Below are 17044 nucleotides of genomic sequence, written 5' to 3'. Positions count from 1 at the left end.
AATTAGTTGAATTGCCTTTGTCAAAGTGAAAAGGAAAAATAAGCAGCATAGAAATCTGAAGTATTAGTCAAGTCACCTGATACACAAATTCATAAGCCTTAAATTTAAGAGCCAGAAAAATATCTGGCCTTTTTATGTGGAAATACATATGGCCAAATTTGTGCTTCACATGATCCTTTCACAGAAAAAGAATGGAAACATGACTGCTGTGTAGAAATCTAAATTATTAGCGTAACAAGGATTTCCCAGAGATGCTCTGTCACTTTTAACTAATCACCCTGGAGTCTAAATATCATCTGGTTAGACAGGAAATAATGTTTTAAACTGTGCAGCTCTCTTGCTCCGTTGGAACCAGAGGAGAATGAAAAGGAACTTCTGCCAGTTAAGTCTTCATTAACTTTACATTTATCAGTGCTTCATTTGCAGAGTTGACTCAATTCCATGTCCGAACCTTGCTCTGCAAGACAACAAATAATTTCTGCCTGACGACTTGTCTGTTAAATATTCCAGTTCACATGATTTGACATTTGGAGACTTGCTTTGGTTAATGAAATGGCTATTCCATATGGTAGTGGCATCTAATTTCACCTCAAGAAAACCTATCTATCCCAAATAAATCAAAATGCTCCTGACCTATGACTTCCTGCAGCTCAGTCTGCTTACACAAGGAGAAGTATGGATGCCTCTCTCCTTTCACACTTAGCCATAGGTTTCTTTGCTGTATCATTTAGTGCAGTAAGAACTTGGAAACATGTTAACAAATCTCTGCAGTTCTCTTGCAGTTCCCCTACACAGTGAAGGATTTATATGCTTCTAGTGCTATATTTTTACCCAAGGTAAAATTTACCAAGGTTAAATTTTCTTAAGACAGTGCAATTGGAGTGTGATGCATGGGAGTGCTGGATAGAGACAGAACTTTATTTCCTGGCTGTAATCATTTGTAATGACTCGGGATTTCAAAAGGTTAATAACTCTACTACAAGACACAAGGATCAATGTTGCTGACTTTAGTACCTTTCTTTTCAGGGTAGAGGAGGGATATGTGCTTGAACAGCCTTACAATTAGCCTATTAGTATCGGTGGTAGTGAAAAGCGTTAATAAAATAATAGTAAAAATATTATAATAGTATAAAATACTGTAATAAAAAATAATAGTCAAAAGCATACAAATAATAAATAAAAATAGTTAAAAGCATTGTGAACTGCTTTGAGGTCTATGAGTGAAAAACACCATCAAAAAGCAAGCTATCCTCAAGGGATTGTTGCTATAGAAATGATCTCAACAAAAAGTATTGTATGACTGCCTGGTTGTGCATGGACCTGAATAGTTTCACTTCCAATCCCATCACATGACTGTGATTTTCTTCGCCAGCTCCATAAGATTTGTGAGCAACAGCCAACATGTGATAAATGACTAAATTAACTGGCACTGTAGTTGTTTTTGCTTAAGCTTAGTCAAGAAATCACTGTAATCAGGGCTCTGAGCCTGCCTTTAATGGAGCTGTTTCCCTAGACAGGGATGAAAGATATGATTTCTTTTCCCCATTTGTTCTCTACAAGTATCTAACTTTTTTCTTTCTGCTTTCTATTTTCAGTTGTTCTTCTAAGAAAGCCAAGTCTCATCTTTACAGTTTCATACCAATTTTAAAATGGCTTCCCCGCTACCCAGTGAAGGAATATTTATTAGGAGATATTATCTCAGGTATAAGCACTGGCGTTATGCAGCTTCCTCAAGGTGAGTATCTCTTTGGGTTTTACTTATCGGGTTTTTTTTTGCTTTTCCCATGTATGCTTTTATGGTAGTGCTTAGCTTCCTGAACAGGTGCCCATGAAAATAGGCTGTGCATTTCAGATGTGTGCATGAAGGTCAGTACAGCATTCTGCAAACCATCCCATAATGATGATCCCCTTGAAACTGCAAGTCAGTGGTATGCAGCAGACTCTCTGGAAGAAGCTTGCTCCTCTGACCAATACCCACAATTCTCAGTGACAGAACAGTTTTTCACAGTTTAAATGCATGTTTAAACCTTTGCTGAATATAACCAAACATCTTATGATCTCTTCATCATGAAAGTTGCAACAGAATTCCCTGCAGAGCATACCAGTATCTAATACTAGACATAATCCATCAGTAAGATGGTATCCTATCAGGGAAGCAAGCGTTGCAAAATGACCAAACTAAATTCAACCAGAAAAGAATGTGCAAGAAACTGGAGACTGATCACTTTCTTAAGGAAAGAAGTTACCAGTTTGAGCATAGTAGTGAGCAACGATTTACACGGTGGCAATAAGTCAAGGGGAGCTTTTATAGTAACGCTGCAAATCTATGTCACTTCTATTGAATTACTTGGAAGTTTCACCCTAAGCGGAGCCAGGCTCTGAAGAAGGGGCAGGTTCTGTGTTTACTGTGCTGCTCAGCTCTTGGTGACAGGACGAGTGGAACCTTTTATTCAGCCTGACACTTTACTATCAGCCATTTCACAACTGCTATGGGGTTAGAAAGTCAGTGCATGCTTACTGCAGTGTTGTTCTGGTGTGCCATCACTGCTCTGGGAATGGCAGTTTTGCAACTGCTGCTACAGTCCAAGTAGTTTTCCCAGGAGGTCTCAGAGCGGAGAGAATTCTTGAGCTTGTGCAGTTCCTGGTCCAGTGGTGTCCTCGCCTTCCTTGGGCCTTCTGGATTTTCCTGTAATGCAAAGAGCAAGGCAGTTAAGTGTACGTGAGTTTACTTATGTTTAGGCTTATATCATATTTCCATCTCGCACATTCCTCTTCAGGTTGAGGCAGGTCTAAAGAAGGAATTAGTAAATCTGAGAAATCTAGGTTTTAATAGGCATTAACCCATTAAAGTAGTGGAATATCCTACCTTAGCCTGTGCAGTTGACTTTTTTTATTTCTGCAGCTTCCTGCTTTGGGGCTTTTTTTTAATAATTTAATTAAGCATATTTTTTCTTATACAGATATAAGCATCAGTTTATCTTAAACTGATAAATTGGTGATTAACTGGCAGAATTTCTGTCTAGCAAATCTGTCAAGTATTCAGGCACAGGCATTACCAGTTGTATGCTGAAGCACAGTTTGTGTGATGACAGCTTTATGACCAGATAGGGTACTAAAATTTAAGTGGTCAGCAGTGAACTTTATACTTAATTTTGCGACTTCCTTTTAAACTAAGCATTATTCTTTCCTTTGGTGACTGCAGACATGCCCTTGAACTCCTCCTGATCTTTCCCTTTCTAACAAGACAAAAGCAGGGGAGGTTGTTTTGTTATATTTTTTTCTGAAATGGATGTGCCAATGGCAAGCACGAGGTCAAAGCAGCCTGGGAATCATTCCAAGCAGAACTATGGTGACCAGAGAGTTTGAGCAGTGAACTCCTGTCATGTCAATATCTCTTTATTTTCCTGGCACTGACAGCTCTTAAAAAATGCCAATACAAATAAAAAGAAAAGGGAATAAAAGGGTATTCAGATCAGGAACTCCGCAAAGAGCCACACTTCTGTCTGAAAGCACTAGTTTTCAGTTTTAGTCACTTTTACTGATGATTCCGGCCCTATATTAATGGCCAGGTTGTTATGACACAGGGTGTTCTGCTACTGCTCTTAGCATGAGGTGGACCCTGTACCAGGGAATAAATGTGAGAGGAGTTTCAGAAGTACCTACTGAAAAGCTTGTTGCTGCAGCAAAATAAATGATATCATCAGTCCAATTTTGTTACGGATGTGTAGCCTTGCTTAGGTCTCAAACCCTTACGGCATGAACAAGGCCCTATGGACTGTTAAACCGTGCAAGGGATGACCCAGAAGATCCCTTCCTGATTTAGTGATTTTGTCGCAACCTAAAGACTCATCTCTCAATGTAAAAGTGAATTAATAGGGAGAAGTGTTATAAAGTATCATGTAGTTCTCCTTTGTGGGTGAATTGTGGACTCCTATTTTTAAATTTATTGTGGGTTGTTGAGCTTTTCACTCACGCATCATCTGTCAGTCTGCGCTCACAAAGTGAACTGGAGAATTAAAACAAGCCAGGATACAGCGTTTTCCTCCCTGGCTGAGGCCCATCTGTGCAGTTCTGATGTATAATCCTTAGTAGTGCAAGTCATGTAGAACGAGCAATCTTGCTGGAACTGCTCGGGCAGTGAAGCGCCGTGTCACGTGCTGCGCGTGGTTTGCCTGTGAGCCTGGTCCCATGATAGGCGTGTGCTCGATCGCAGACGGGAGGAGCGCTGTGGGAAGTGTCCCTCCTTGGTTTACCTCCGAGCTGGTCTCCCATGAGTTCATCCTCATGCTTGCTAGCTGCACCTGTAGCTGGGACTTGCAGGGATCACACGTTCGCTGCGTGAGATTTGACGTGCCTTAAGAATAAAAAGAACTTCATTCTCTGAGCATTGTGAGGAGTGATGGACTGTATTAGCTCCATCACCTTACAGATCATAAGCAATGCTTCCCTGTTCATTTGACATTTTGGAGCATGTTTTGTGTAAGCATAAGCTATTACGTCACCCCACTGATTCTGGGGTGAGGGGAGGGGGCAAGAAAATGCTGTATTCATCATAGATTGCTGTGAAGATCACATGTGAAGGAGGAGGGAAAAAAACAGACAGGTTCTCCTGGGGGGGGTGGGGGGTGCTTTTAAATCTTTTTGACAAAGGAAAATAAAAAGCAACAAAGTTTGCTGGCTGTTGAGAAGTTACCAGCTAGCAGGTTACCTACCAGCCACTAAGACAAAACTGTGAGCGTGTGTGTACAGGGGCACATATGTGAACATTAATGCATTTGAGTTTACATATACATGTGTACCCCCCCACACACTCACACAGTGTCTGTAATCACAGACTTCTGGTTTCCTGAATCAAACTACTCAGGTTTGTGAGCACTGCCCTGCAGTGTAAATACATATTTAAGAACATCCCCTGCAAAATGTTTTTTAACCTGTGATATGTCACTAGTGTTCATATCAGATATGTTCAATTTTAGTAAGCTTAAATCTTTTTGCTTCAAATGGTTTCTCTTTCTGTTGCTTACCTAATATATGTATTTGTGTCTGTTTTCTAGGCTTAGCCTATGCTTTGCTGGCAGCTGTTCCCCCAGTATTTGGCCTGTATTCTTCATTTTATCCTGTCTTTCTATATACTTTTTTTGGGACCTCCAAGCACATATCAATAGGTATGTCTGCATGGGTGACTGAAAGTGTGTGTATGTGTGTATGTTTAATAAAACTGTAAAAAATAGAATTGGAGACACAAAAAGTATAGCTGTTTTCCATAAATTCAAATTAAGTGAATAAGAGAAACATAAACATGTCAAAAATTAGCAGTATTTTTACTGTTAATTTATCTGTCCTACTTAGGAAGGAATAGAATAGCTGCTTGCATTGGGTTAGATCTGGAAATGTATGTTGTGAGCTCCTGAGCTATGATTTTAACTCATTGACAGCTGTCTGTGTGACCAGGATTATGCTTTACTCTGCATAATAGAAACTGAGATAGGAAAAAATAATGGTTTTAGACACCATAGAGGTGCATGTTCAACATTTAAATTGTTTTATTCGTGCTGAATACTGGAGCAAACAGTGGGAATAAAAATACAATATTTAGATATAAAATTTTCTAACAGTTTAATTGCACAGATCTGTGCAAATCTTAGTAAGGAAGCCTAGAAGTGCTCCTAAAACCGGATAGCACCCCCCCCCCCCAAAAAAAAAAAAAAGACTGGAATTTTAGCCATTTATTTTCCTCTCCTCCTCCTTTCAGGCACCTTTGCTGTGATTAGTATGATGGTCGGCGGAGTTGCTGTGAGAGTAGTGCCTGATGAAATGGTTTCTATGGACTATAATTCTACTAATGTTACAGATATGCTTGCTTCCAGGGATGCCAAGAGGGTACAGGTAGCTGTGACTCTTGCCCTCCTTTCAGGAATTATCCAGGTATGTTCTTGCAGTTTGCTGTAAGGGCAACTTCAGATGCTGCTACCAGACTTGCGGTTGCGAGGGGTTCTCAGTCATGGTGGTTGCCCTGTCAATAGATTTGTGCTTCAGCACTGCACTATGTAGAACACAGGTTGCTTCATGCCAGCCACATACCAGAACTGGGGGGGTGGATACACTGGAGGCAAGTCTGGATCTGGGCATCTCAGCTTGGCTGGGAAATATGAGACCTCCTCTTTCATTCTTCCTATCCCCTGTCAGAAAAACTTCACCTGATGGTCTCCAGTCTGTCTATAAATGCATACAAACGCTTATGTTTACCCATATCTCCTATTGTACCAGCCGGTGGCATGGAAGATTGGGTGTGTGTGTAGTTGATCACTGAACTGTGGCCTTACAAAAGCTGAGTTTAACAGGCCACAGAAAGGTCTGCCTGAGCTAGCTTGGGCATCAGGGTGAGGAGGAGTGTCCTATGGTCTGTCTTCTGTACAGTGGTGCTATTCATGCTACACTGGGAGTCACATTGTTCATATTTCTTTTTTTCGTTAGTTGTGTTTAGGTCTCCTTCGATTTGGATTTGTAGCAATATATCTAACAGAGCCTCTGGTACGAGGATTTACTACTGCTGCTGCAGTTCATGTGTTTACTTCTCAGTTAAAGTATCTGCTTGGAGTGAAGACTAACCGATACAGTGGACCCCTCTCAGTTGTATATGTAAGTTACTATATTTATTAAAAATACAAATTCCCCCTTGTCCAGTATTCCCCGGTACTTAAGCCTTTTTCTTTAAAAAAAAAAGTATTCTAGCACTAAGTAGAATAAGTCTTCAGTATTCAAAACTGAGTGTGAAATATTTAAGTGTCATGAGTATATAAGAGCATCTTAAAGTGCAGCTTTGGTGAGAGTTGATAGATCAGCACAGGCTGAGATGGGCAGATTTTAGGATTCTACTAGATGTAGTTTTATTACATGAGCAGATGCCTGTTGGAGCAAATCACTCGTGTATTTTGGGAGAGGTAGTGTGGTATTAAAGAAGCTATCCTCCAAAATAAATATGTTACCCTATAAACCTGACATGTTTTGCAGAACTAGGAAGTGTTATTCTCAGAACCTTGGCTAGTCTGTGCTTTTTTTCTTTAATTTCACACATAGTTCCTGATGGATGTATTATTCATTTCCTGTTTGTAAGCTGTGGTGTAGTGTGGCTGGACACAATGTGCTGTGTTGTCACAAATGTATCTGTTCTTTGGAGTAGTGGAAAACAAACTGTTTTGAAAGAAAGGCATTCAGAGTAAAACATTGCTATTTATTGAAGACCCTAAACATTAAAACTGATCATTTGGAGCATGTGCTGTTCCAATATTTGATATAGCTCATAGCGTAATCTCTGACTCACTCTAATACATAATGATAGGGAGCCCATGCAGTAAAACTAAACCTCTTGTTCACATAAATTTAAAATTGATAGCGGGGCTCTGAAAAAAATCCTACCAGTCTAGGAAGCTCCGAGCTGTTTTCACAGAATCAATGCTCCGAGTGTACAGGCAAGAAATCCTGAGCGGAGGAGTAGGGAGGATCTCAGATACCTGCCAGAACCCAGGCTTTTGAGTAGGTTGATGGCTCAGCAGTAAAGAAGCTTCAGTATTTCAATGACAGTGATGGAGTCTATAGAAAAACCTTGTGGGAGTCTTTTTTGTATATTTGTGCAGATACGACAAGCCTTTCAGAAACATGGCTGTACTGGTGATTAATTCCTAAATTTGCTATTTAGTTCACTAATATAAAATACTAACTACCCATCAAATGGAAGGTATATACTCAAGGTGTAGTGCCAGTGCTTTGATAATGTCCTTTTGATAGCTGCTGTAGTTTACTTTCTGTCTAAAGAAGGCGATGTACATCATCTTTCAAAAACTTCTCTAGGGGCCATTTATTTCATGTTTTAAAATGCAGGGGAAGGAGGAGAAGAAACTGCTGGAGGAATTGTTTACCTTCTGGCAACCTGTGTGTTGCAGCAAGCTTTCTTTCCTAACACCCTTCTTCACGGTATTTTTCAACTAAAAGTTATTTGGGATATTGGCCAGTTCAGCAGTGTTGCAAGATCATTGGTGCTTAAACGTACTGCTGTGGTAACCTCACTGGTTATGTCAGCAGTTTTATTGTTTTAGAGTGATTAATGCTGCTCTAAATAGATGTGACTTGCCAAAGAATATTTGAAGGTATTAGAAGAAGTTGGTGTTTATTGCTTTGAGGTAGCGGCCAGTATGAAGTATGTGTGAAAATGCTGAGGATAAAAGCTGTGGTTTAGTTTAGACTTTTTTCCACCTGATAAAGAATTTTCTCCAAATTTTTGTCACATTTTGGGAAGACTGATGTTATAAATGGCTGTAAGGGCATCTCTCTTACTGAGATACTCCAAACTTTGTATTTTATGAGGACAGTGGGGGTTTTGGTGAGGCAATGATTCACTGTAGTGGTAAGTGCAGAATAAAAGCTCAGCTGAACAGCAGTGTGTAGTTTGCCCTTTTGTAAGAAATTGCTAGCAAAGAGATCTTAAAAAAATAAATTCAGTTGATCTTAATGAATGAATAATTCTGATACTTCTATTGTGTTGCAGAGCATAGCTGCTGTGCTTTCAGAAATCACAACAACCAATGTTGCTTCATTGATTGTTGGATTAACATGCATTGTCATGTTGTTGATTGGCAAGGAAATCAATCTTCGGTTTAAGAAGAAGCTTCCAGTTCCTATTCCTATGGAGATTATTGTGGTAAGTCAGTTGCAAATGCCTGTTTTCTGCATGTGCATTCTGTTTACGATACTTTGTTTTTTGAGAAGCCATGTTAAGAGGAAGTCTCACAGAACGCAGTGGTGAATGTATTCCTGACATGAAGTCCTATAGCTAAATTATGCAGCTATTCTAAAGCTGTAGAAATGATCAGTCAAGTCTGATTGGGCTTTAGAACAACTTCTGCTGGACACTGTCTCCTATGGCAATGGCAAGGGAGACATTTGTCAAAAAAACACTCTATCCTGGCATTTAGGCACCTGATTGAGTCTCTGCAAAACATTTCTCTGGGCGGCATTTCCCCACTTAGAGTCCTAAGAGCTCAGAATCCCTCTCCTGAAGAAAGATACTTATGCATGCCTCTGTTTCAGAGGTTCTGCAGGGCTTGAACTTCTTTTTAAAAAGCAATGGTGGAAAGAGGAGGAGGAACTGGTATGAGTTATTACTCTCTTTACCTTCCTTTCTCTGTTCCTGAGACTCATTTATCCATGTACTTTAGAGCAGTCATTCAAAACAGAATCAATGCTGCAGTCAGTTGTCAGAATATCTTAATACACGCAAAGCCCATGTCTCAGATAACTTATTCACCTTTGAAAATACTTGAATTTAAAATGTGTTCTCAGATAACTGGAGCTCTCAAACAATTTGCACAAAATCAGCTGAGGAAGAGAATAACTGAAGGCATGGGTACAGCTGAGGTAGAAAGAACAGAGGAGTGCTATTGAGAAAGATGGTGATGATGTGCTAGCGTGTTATTTGATAGTAAGGCAGTAGTAAGAGATCTTCTTAGGCCTGTAACTATCACTGCTGCTCAATCAGCTGTGTTTACCAATAATGTGCAGGTTATACACATGAAAATATGGCAGTGTGGCCCTTGTTGGGTTGTCCTTGCATTTTATTTCCTTTAGAATACTACCATGTGTGCGATACTCTAGCTGGGTTTGACTCAAGGGGATTTGAGTGATTCAGATCATGCCATACCATGTTCCACTTAATTGTTTGCAAAAGAACTTCATAAAAGCAGTGGGAGTTGAAGGCGATGGAGGGAAGATCTTGGAACTTCCTCCTCTTTATCTATTTCTCTGCCTCCCCACAAAGTCTTAAAAAGCTGATTGACAAATAAATTCAAACCCATATGTGTATTATCCCTAATCAGCTGCTGTTATTCCTTTAGATGGCTTTGTCTCTTTCTAGCTGATGTTTACAAATGTGTGTGTGAGTTTTCAGGTAATTATTGGCACAGGAGTTTCAGCTGGAATGAATCTGACTGACTCATATGGAGTGGATGTTGTTGGGAATATTCCTAAAGGGTAGGGGTAATATATTCTTACTCAAAATATACCTTTTTCCATATGTCATGTAACTTTTATTATATTAAATTATAACCATTTCCTCTCCAAGGTTACGTGCACCAAAATTTCCTGAGATTCGGCTCATTCCAACAATATTTGTGGATGCAGTGGCAATAGCAATAGTTGGATTTTCAATGGCTGTGTCAATGGCCAAGATCTTTGCACTTAAACATGGTTACACCATTGATGGGAATCAGGTAAAAATATTTGGGTTGTTTTATTTAAAATTCTCAGTACCACCTTTGTTTCATCGTTAAACTAGGATGGGATTTTAGACAAAATGGAGCTTTTCTTTCATTGTAGAATCAGGTCGGAATTTTAAATTCTTCTGGCTGTCCAGATTCATTTCTAGCTCTCTGCTTTGAGAAACTTGTTTCTGTTAAAGTTGAAAATGTGCATGAATGTTAATTTTTCAGACAGCTGTTTCTTAGCCTACCTTCAATGCAGTTGTGTACTGATCCCTGGTCCTTGACAGCTGCTCATTAGGCAGCTACTTCATCTCTACTTTTTGTAGTAAAGCAAAGCATAGGGTTCCCACGTGATGAATGCAATGTTTTATGTACCAGAGAACTATTATCTCTGGTTTAGAAATTCAAGTGATACCTTACAGGTGCTTGATCTCCACTGTTACTCCCTCCAAACAGAAGTCCATCAAAATGCCACTGCTTTTTATTTCCACATGTTGCAAATGGGCAACTTCTCATTCTCTAGGGCAATAACTGGCCCTTGTTAGAGTAAAGATCTCATGATTGAACTGTTCCCCTTTCAAAGTGGCTGTCTTCCTCTGACCATAAATGGATTTTGAATGACTTTTACCTGTAGAGTTCTGCAACTGACCAGATGAATCTTATCCTTCATATCATTGTTTTCTCTTACCCAAAGAGATCAGGGGACAAATCCACAGCTAGCATTAATGGACACAGCTCTATTTACTTTAGCTAAAGTAATTGTCACTGACCCCAGTTAAGTATCTAGTTCTTTTTCTTCAGGAAGTGCCAGATGCTACTTCAACTGGCTGCTAAACTATAGAACTCCTTGTCACAGGATATAATGTGTGCTGAGTGTTTAAATGGATTAAAAAGGGATTGAACAAACTCAAAAAGAAAAACCCGTGGAAAGCTATTAAATACCTACAACTCAAATGCCCCCAGTTACAAATAACAGGGCACAGAGTATTCTGCGAAAATGCCATTACAAGCATAAAATTTCTTAAGCGTCTGCTGTTGGCCATTGTCAGAAACATGGTACTGGGGTAGATGGAGCTCTGGTCTGGCTCACGATAACGTTTCTCATGTGGAATCTCCCTGATGAAGCAATATACACACACTGGTTTTGTTTCATGTACAGCAACAGATCACTCGCCCAAAGAAACACAGGCAAGGCTACTGTTGATTTTAATAGTACTAAATATATAGTATAGGGTAGGAAGTAGAGAACAGCATTTGTGTAAGAAACCATTTTCCATGTAATTTCAGTGTTAGAATTCAAGCCAATTGTGAACTGAAGAAATCCTTAAAACAAGCAATTCTGTCATTCATTTTAGCTTTCAATCTGACTTTGTAAGGTAACATTTAGAGGTGGCAAATGTCTCTAACACTTAATCAAATACTTTTTTTAATTTATTTTAACATGCATCAACTTGTGCATGTGTGAGAACCACAAATGTACGCTACAATAAACTTGCTAGAAAGCAATAAAAGTAAGAGGTGGTTCTTACTATGCTTGGATAAGCTCCATCTTCATACAGTTGTTAAGTATAACTGCATCTTATTTTGCTCTATTGTTTGACACAGGAACTTATTGCCTTGGGAATATGCAACTCTGTGGGGTCTTTTTTCCAAAGCTTTCCAGTCACTTGCTCAATGTCTCGGAGTCTTGTTCAGGAAAGCACTGGTGGAAAAACTCAGGTATGTAGATTCAAATTTTGAGCCAGACAAAGTCTGCTGTTTGCAGCTCCAAAGCTAAGGCCTGTAGCTTCAGCTGATTGCCAGGTTTGTCTGCCTGCAGCCAGAAAGAGTAACTAGCTTCCTGCGTTTCAAGTGCAGGTTGGGTCAGGTTAGAAGGCTGCATGACAGTGAAAGCAGACAAATTGAGAGGGAGGTATCACAAGCTGCTAGAACAAACAGCCTTTTGAAAGCACAGTAAGGGTTAGCTAATCAGTGCTGCCCTTTGCGGGTACTGCTTAATACTCGAACATCATTTCTTGCCTCTTTTGTTCAGATTGCAGGTACGCTCTCTTCAATCATGGTTCTGTTGGTAATCGTGGCTATCGGCTACCTCTTTGAACCGCTTCCACAGGTAAGGGAACTTTGCCTGCTAGGCATTGCATGTCAGTGAACAGAAACTAGCTATTGTTGATTAAAATAAAGGTTGCAGGGTGATCAGTAAGTAAACACAGTAGGCCTCAATCCAGAAACCTTTAAATTTTGTTGACGTTTTTGCTGTAAGTTAGGCTAGAAATTATTAACTATTTTGAAAGATCCAGAGTGCTTTTTGTTGTTTTTAACATTGGCCATTCTGGATTCTGTTTCTGGAACAGAAAAGTGATGTCTTTAAATAATTCTCCTTTGTTTGCAGCATAGACATTTTGGGAAGAGGTTAAAAAGTTAAAGCAGTAGTTCAGCTGGGAAAGGGTTGGGGCTGGATGATGGCTCAGCATAATGAGTTCTTTTTGCTTTTGCAATTTTACTTATATTTGTATAAAAATATGTTTACATGAATACATATATTCTGATTTTAAAAAAAAAGAAGCTTGGTTCTGGTGACATGTACACAGGATGATATGCAGTTCCTGGTTTTTTGATAGGAGATGTAACATGGGTTCTGCCTACAGGACTGTTGCAGGAACCATTGCAGTGTATTGTATAGAAACTTGAATTTGAGTTTATACTCCAGCGGCTGCAGGCACTACAGGCAGTGTAATTGCAGCAGCATGGAGCTCGGGAGCATGTGATTTCTCTTGGCAGGAAAGAGAGTAAATCGAACTCTACTGACTCTGGCTTGCCATTTCTGTGGCTCGAGTAGAAGCATATCTCTACTGAACTACTTGAATAGTTGTTTAAATGGAACATATGTTTAGTAGACTTCCATCAGTTGTACAAAGCACAGAAATATGATTATGTTGGCCTTGAGAAGTTCTTGTCAGTGGTTTCATTTTGCTTCTGAAAATAGCATTTGTGCAATATTCCTAGACTGTGCTAGCTGCAATTGTAATGGTGAACCTGAAAGGAATGTTTAAACAGTTTGGAGATGTCGCATACTTCTGGAGAATCAGTAGGATTGAACTGGTGAGTAGTACACAGCTCAGTGCATGTATGTTATTACAATAAATTTGTTTCCCTTTCTCCTATCCCCCCAAACAAAGTAGAAACTTATCAAGTGGATAAAGACTGGCTATTGCCTCGCAGATGGACATAAGACATGGAGCTTTAAGTACGCCAGGAGAGTGATCTGCTGCAGACAAGACTGTTTTAGCTGTTGTATAACAAACTGAACTTTAACGCAGTTCAGAAGTAGTTTGACTGCAGTAAAAGCAAAGTTTTTCCTATAGTGAAACCTACCAGTATTGCTGCAGTGTTGCTATAGGAAGTGCACTGAAGGTTGTGGGAATGTCTGAGAAGCATTTGAAATACAAAGTAACAAGGAAAAGTGCCTGAGAGTGTTTGTAATCTTTTGTAAGACAAAACAGAAATGTAGCTGGAGTGGACTAGAACTAAGAGTGCATCGTGGGGAACATTTTGGTAGCAGTTTCTCCTGGATTAACTGGCAGCATGTTAGGTTGTTACTGACCCAAATCAAGAAGACTTAGGAGTTGCAACAGCAGCTGTCGAGAATACCAGGCTTGCTTCTGGGGGAACTTGGAAACGAGACAGAGATCATAAAGTACCTACAGGTAGTCTTTGACCCTCTGGAGTAGATACATAACCTTAAGAGTTGGTCGCAGCCACCTGGCATACATATGATTTCTAAGATTCCTGACAACCAGAGAACTAGATCCCTGAGATGACCAGAAGCAAATGGTCTGCTTGTATGTTTGGCCTGGGCTGCTCAGTGAGATCTGAGAACTGGCTCACAATCCTGCTGCCTCAGAGATGCAACTGGAGCATGACACACAGACCTTACCATACCTGAAGCCTCAGGTTCTCCCTTTTTCGATAGCAAGCTCCGCAGACTTTTTCCTAACTCCCTTCCCATGCAGTGGTTTGTCTCTTCCAGGGACACAAAGATGCTCATTCTGGAGTTCTTATGGCCATTCTTCTTTTTGCGTGTTTTTACAGTAGTATATACACAGTGCACACTGCAAAATATCAGTCCTTGCAACATGGCCCAGCTTACTGCTCAGTGAAAGATGGATGTGATGGCCTGAACTTTTTTTTCTTTTTTTTTTTTTTTTTTAATTCTAAGCTGTTGCAAGTCCAGTGGTAACGCGGTATCCTTTGAAGAAGAGGATTTAATGTATTAATTAATATGACAGTTAATTTGTCAGATGATATGCTAGTGTGTCTTGAGCATTTATGCCTTCCTCAGAGATTAAGACAATTATAGTGTACTATCAGGAAGAAGAATTACACTACAGCCTAAAAGTGATTACATATGTTTCAGGTTGAATCATGCTATTGTTTTTGTTGTTAACAGAAAAGGATTCATAACAATCATAATAATTCAGAGCTTCTCTCTCTCTCTCTCTCTCTCTCTCTCTCTCTCTCTCTCTCTCTCTCTCCCCCTCTCTCTCCCTCTCTCTCTCTCTCTTTCTTTCTCTTCCCCCTTTCTTTTTTTTTTGGTTGTTTTTTTAGGCCATCTGGGTGGTAGCTTTTGTGGCTTCTCTTTTCCTGGGACTAGACTATGGTTTACTTACTGCAGTAACGTTTGCAATGATAACCGTTATTTACAGAACACAAAGGTCAGATTTATTCTTTCTCAAAATTAGTATTTGCTGGTCTTCTGGGTGGTTTTGTTTGTTCAAAGGGTAAAAATAACGAGATGACCTTTCCACCCACTTCTACTGCATGCAGTAAAGAATCTCCTTCATCAGGTAGGTCATGCAAGGCATGATGTATGGCTGTGATTCAGGGTTCAAACGTTATTTTTATGAAAACAGAATTTCTGGAGAGGGCACCAAACTTGCAATCTCAATAATAAAAAGAATATTTCTGATTTCTTATATTGTGATATTGTCATGTTACTTTTTTTTTTCTTTAAGGCCTAGGGGCCAGAACTTCAAACGTGCTTGAATGCTGGGTTCAGTAAATGGTCATTCTGTGCACACTCATTGTCCTGATTGAGTACAAGTTGTCATATGCGATAAATACCTAAATGGTTAGGCATTACATAAAAAAAATTTAATTTGTCAGACAAGTCTCCATGCCCTGCTAGTTTTTCAGATCACTTCTCCTCTGCCCCCATTCAAAGTGACAAAGCTTTTACTGTGAAACTTTCCGGGTCCAGAGGGGAATGTCTTCTTTATGGGTAAAAGAGACCTCAGGAATAGGCATATGTGGGTAGGACTTCACCTGTGACATAAGGTTTCTAGGCTCAAAGCCTTGGGTGTCTAAGTAGAAAAATGTATAAAAATATTAGTTTCTGTATGCATTTAAATGAAACTAAATTCTGGGATTTCAACTCTGCATAAATAAAAGTGTTTTTATGCCAGCCCTGTATGATTTCGTCCCTGCAAACAGAATAGTATTGGTACTTCACTATCACGCTATTTGTGAGTTAGGAATGCTTGTGTCCTCAGGCGCGTTTGTCCTGGGAGCAGAATGGTTTTTAGAAATTGCAGCATGTTTTTTGCTGGTATGAGCTACCACGTTTACAAGACAGTCAATGGAGTTGGACCAGTTTACACCAAAGAGAATTTCCCCTGTAACTTTACATGACTTGCCTTATGCTTTTCAAAAAATGACAACATTAGTGCTAAGTTTCTCCATTATTTTCATATTGACAGAAGCAAACTTGTGCAGTCACCAATGGTCCCTTTATTATGTTTCCTCCATAAACTGCCCTGCTGCATTTGACCATGTTTAGATAAGCCTGTACCAGCCAGACACTGCAAAATGACCATTTAAAATAGGTTTCAATATATATTGAACTCTTACTTCTCCACCTTGGAAATGAGAATAGTGACACATATTTGCTTCCATTTCTCTCCAGCCCTCAGTACAGAATCCTTGGTCAGATTCCTGACACTGACATTTACTGTGATGTGGAAGAGTACGAAGAGGTAGGAGTGCATTTCTCCTGCATTGAACAGTTTTATGTATTCGAACAAAGTAAGATTGCTGGGGTAATTTGCTGCTTAACCCTATCATACTATGCATTTGTGCTGAACTTATGCTTTGGGGAGAAGATGAATTTAGTGTTAGCATTTTGAGCACAATAGTTTTTACTACTAGTTTTTGTACTACATATACATTCAGCCAGGTTCAGTGAGTTGCATTGTACTAGCTATCATTGTGCTATCATTGTACAAAACGATAAGGTTTATAGGAATACTACTGCTAAAACTGCTTGTGTATACAAATGCACACAAGGCCAGCTTCATTAATTCTCCTGTAGCTGTATTGCATAAAATCCATGGAACCCAAGACCAAAGCTGATGTATTCTTTAAAATTGCACAAGGTGGTCAAAACAGCATTTCCCTGCCTTCTCCTTTCCCCTGCTTATTGAACATACATGATTAATGGTACCACTGCTTGTCATGCGCTTAAATTCTTGTAAATGCCATTTTGTTCAACCAAAAGTTGGTGAAGGCAATTGATTTTGTAAGTATAATGGACATAAATATGTTATATTTATTCAGAAGCAGCAACTAGGACTTTTCTGCACTCTTTGCCATGTTTTCTGAGAGAAGCTGCTGGGAAGGCTACCCCTTTTGCTTAGGAGCCAGTCCTAAATGTGTGTGAGAAGATGATGCTGTAATCCAAAAACATTCTCTCACACACAGTTCTACTTTGAATATGATAAAAAGCAAAAGTATAG

The 17044-nt window shown here is 39.5% G+C and overlaps 1 protein-coding gene across 8 annotated transcripts in view; it reads left to right on the top strand.

The window, feature by feature from the left end:
* SLC26A5 (solute carrier family 26 member 5) overlaps positions 1–17044 on the top strand; it is a 39396-nt gene that overhangs the window by 16467 nt on the left and 5885 nt on the right. For all 8 annotated transcript variants that reach the window (XM_064505424.1, XM_064505416.1, XM_064505407.1 and 5 more), the window contains 12 exons: positions 1596–1735; positions 5055–5165; positions 5753–5925; positions 6475–6639; positions 8543–8695; positions 9941–10023; positions 10115–10262; positions 11859–11972; positions 12286–12363; positions 13257–13352; positions 14859–14965; positions 16216–16285. In XM_064505424.1, the coding sequence (XP_064361494.1) occupies positions 1596–1735; positions 5055–5165; positions 5753–5925; positions 6475–6639; positions 8543–8695; positions 9941–10023; positions 10115–10262; positions 11859–11972; positions 12286–12363; positions 13257–13352; positions 14859–14965; positions 16216–16285 (1438 nt within the window). The remainder of the gene's footprint in view (positions 1–1595; positions 1736–5054; positions 5166–5752; positions 5926–6474; positions 6640–8542; positions 8696–9940; positions 10024–10114; positions 10263–11858; positions 11973–12285; positions 12364–13256; positions 13353–14858; positions 14966–16215; positions 16286–17044) is intronic.

This window comes from Dromaius novaehollandiae, chromosome 1, assembly GCF_036370855.1.
Source record: "Dromaius novaehollandiae isolate bDroNov1 chromosome 1, bDroNov1.hap1, whole genome shotgun sequence".
Lineage (NCBI taxonomy): Eukaryota > Metazoa > Chordata > Aves > Casuariiformes > Dromaiidae > Dromaius > Dromaius novaehollandiae.
The sequence above is the reverse complement of the archived record's forward strand: the minus strand, read 5'-3'. Positions and strand labels throughout refer to the sequence as shown.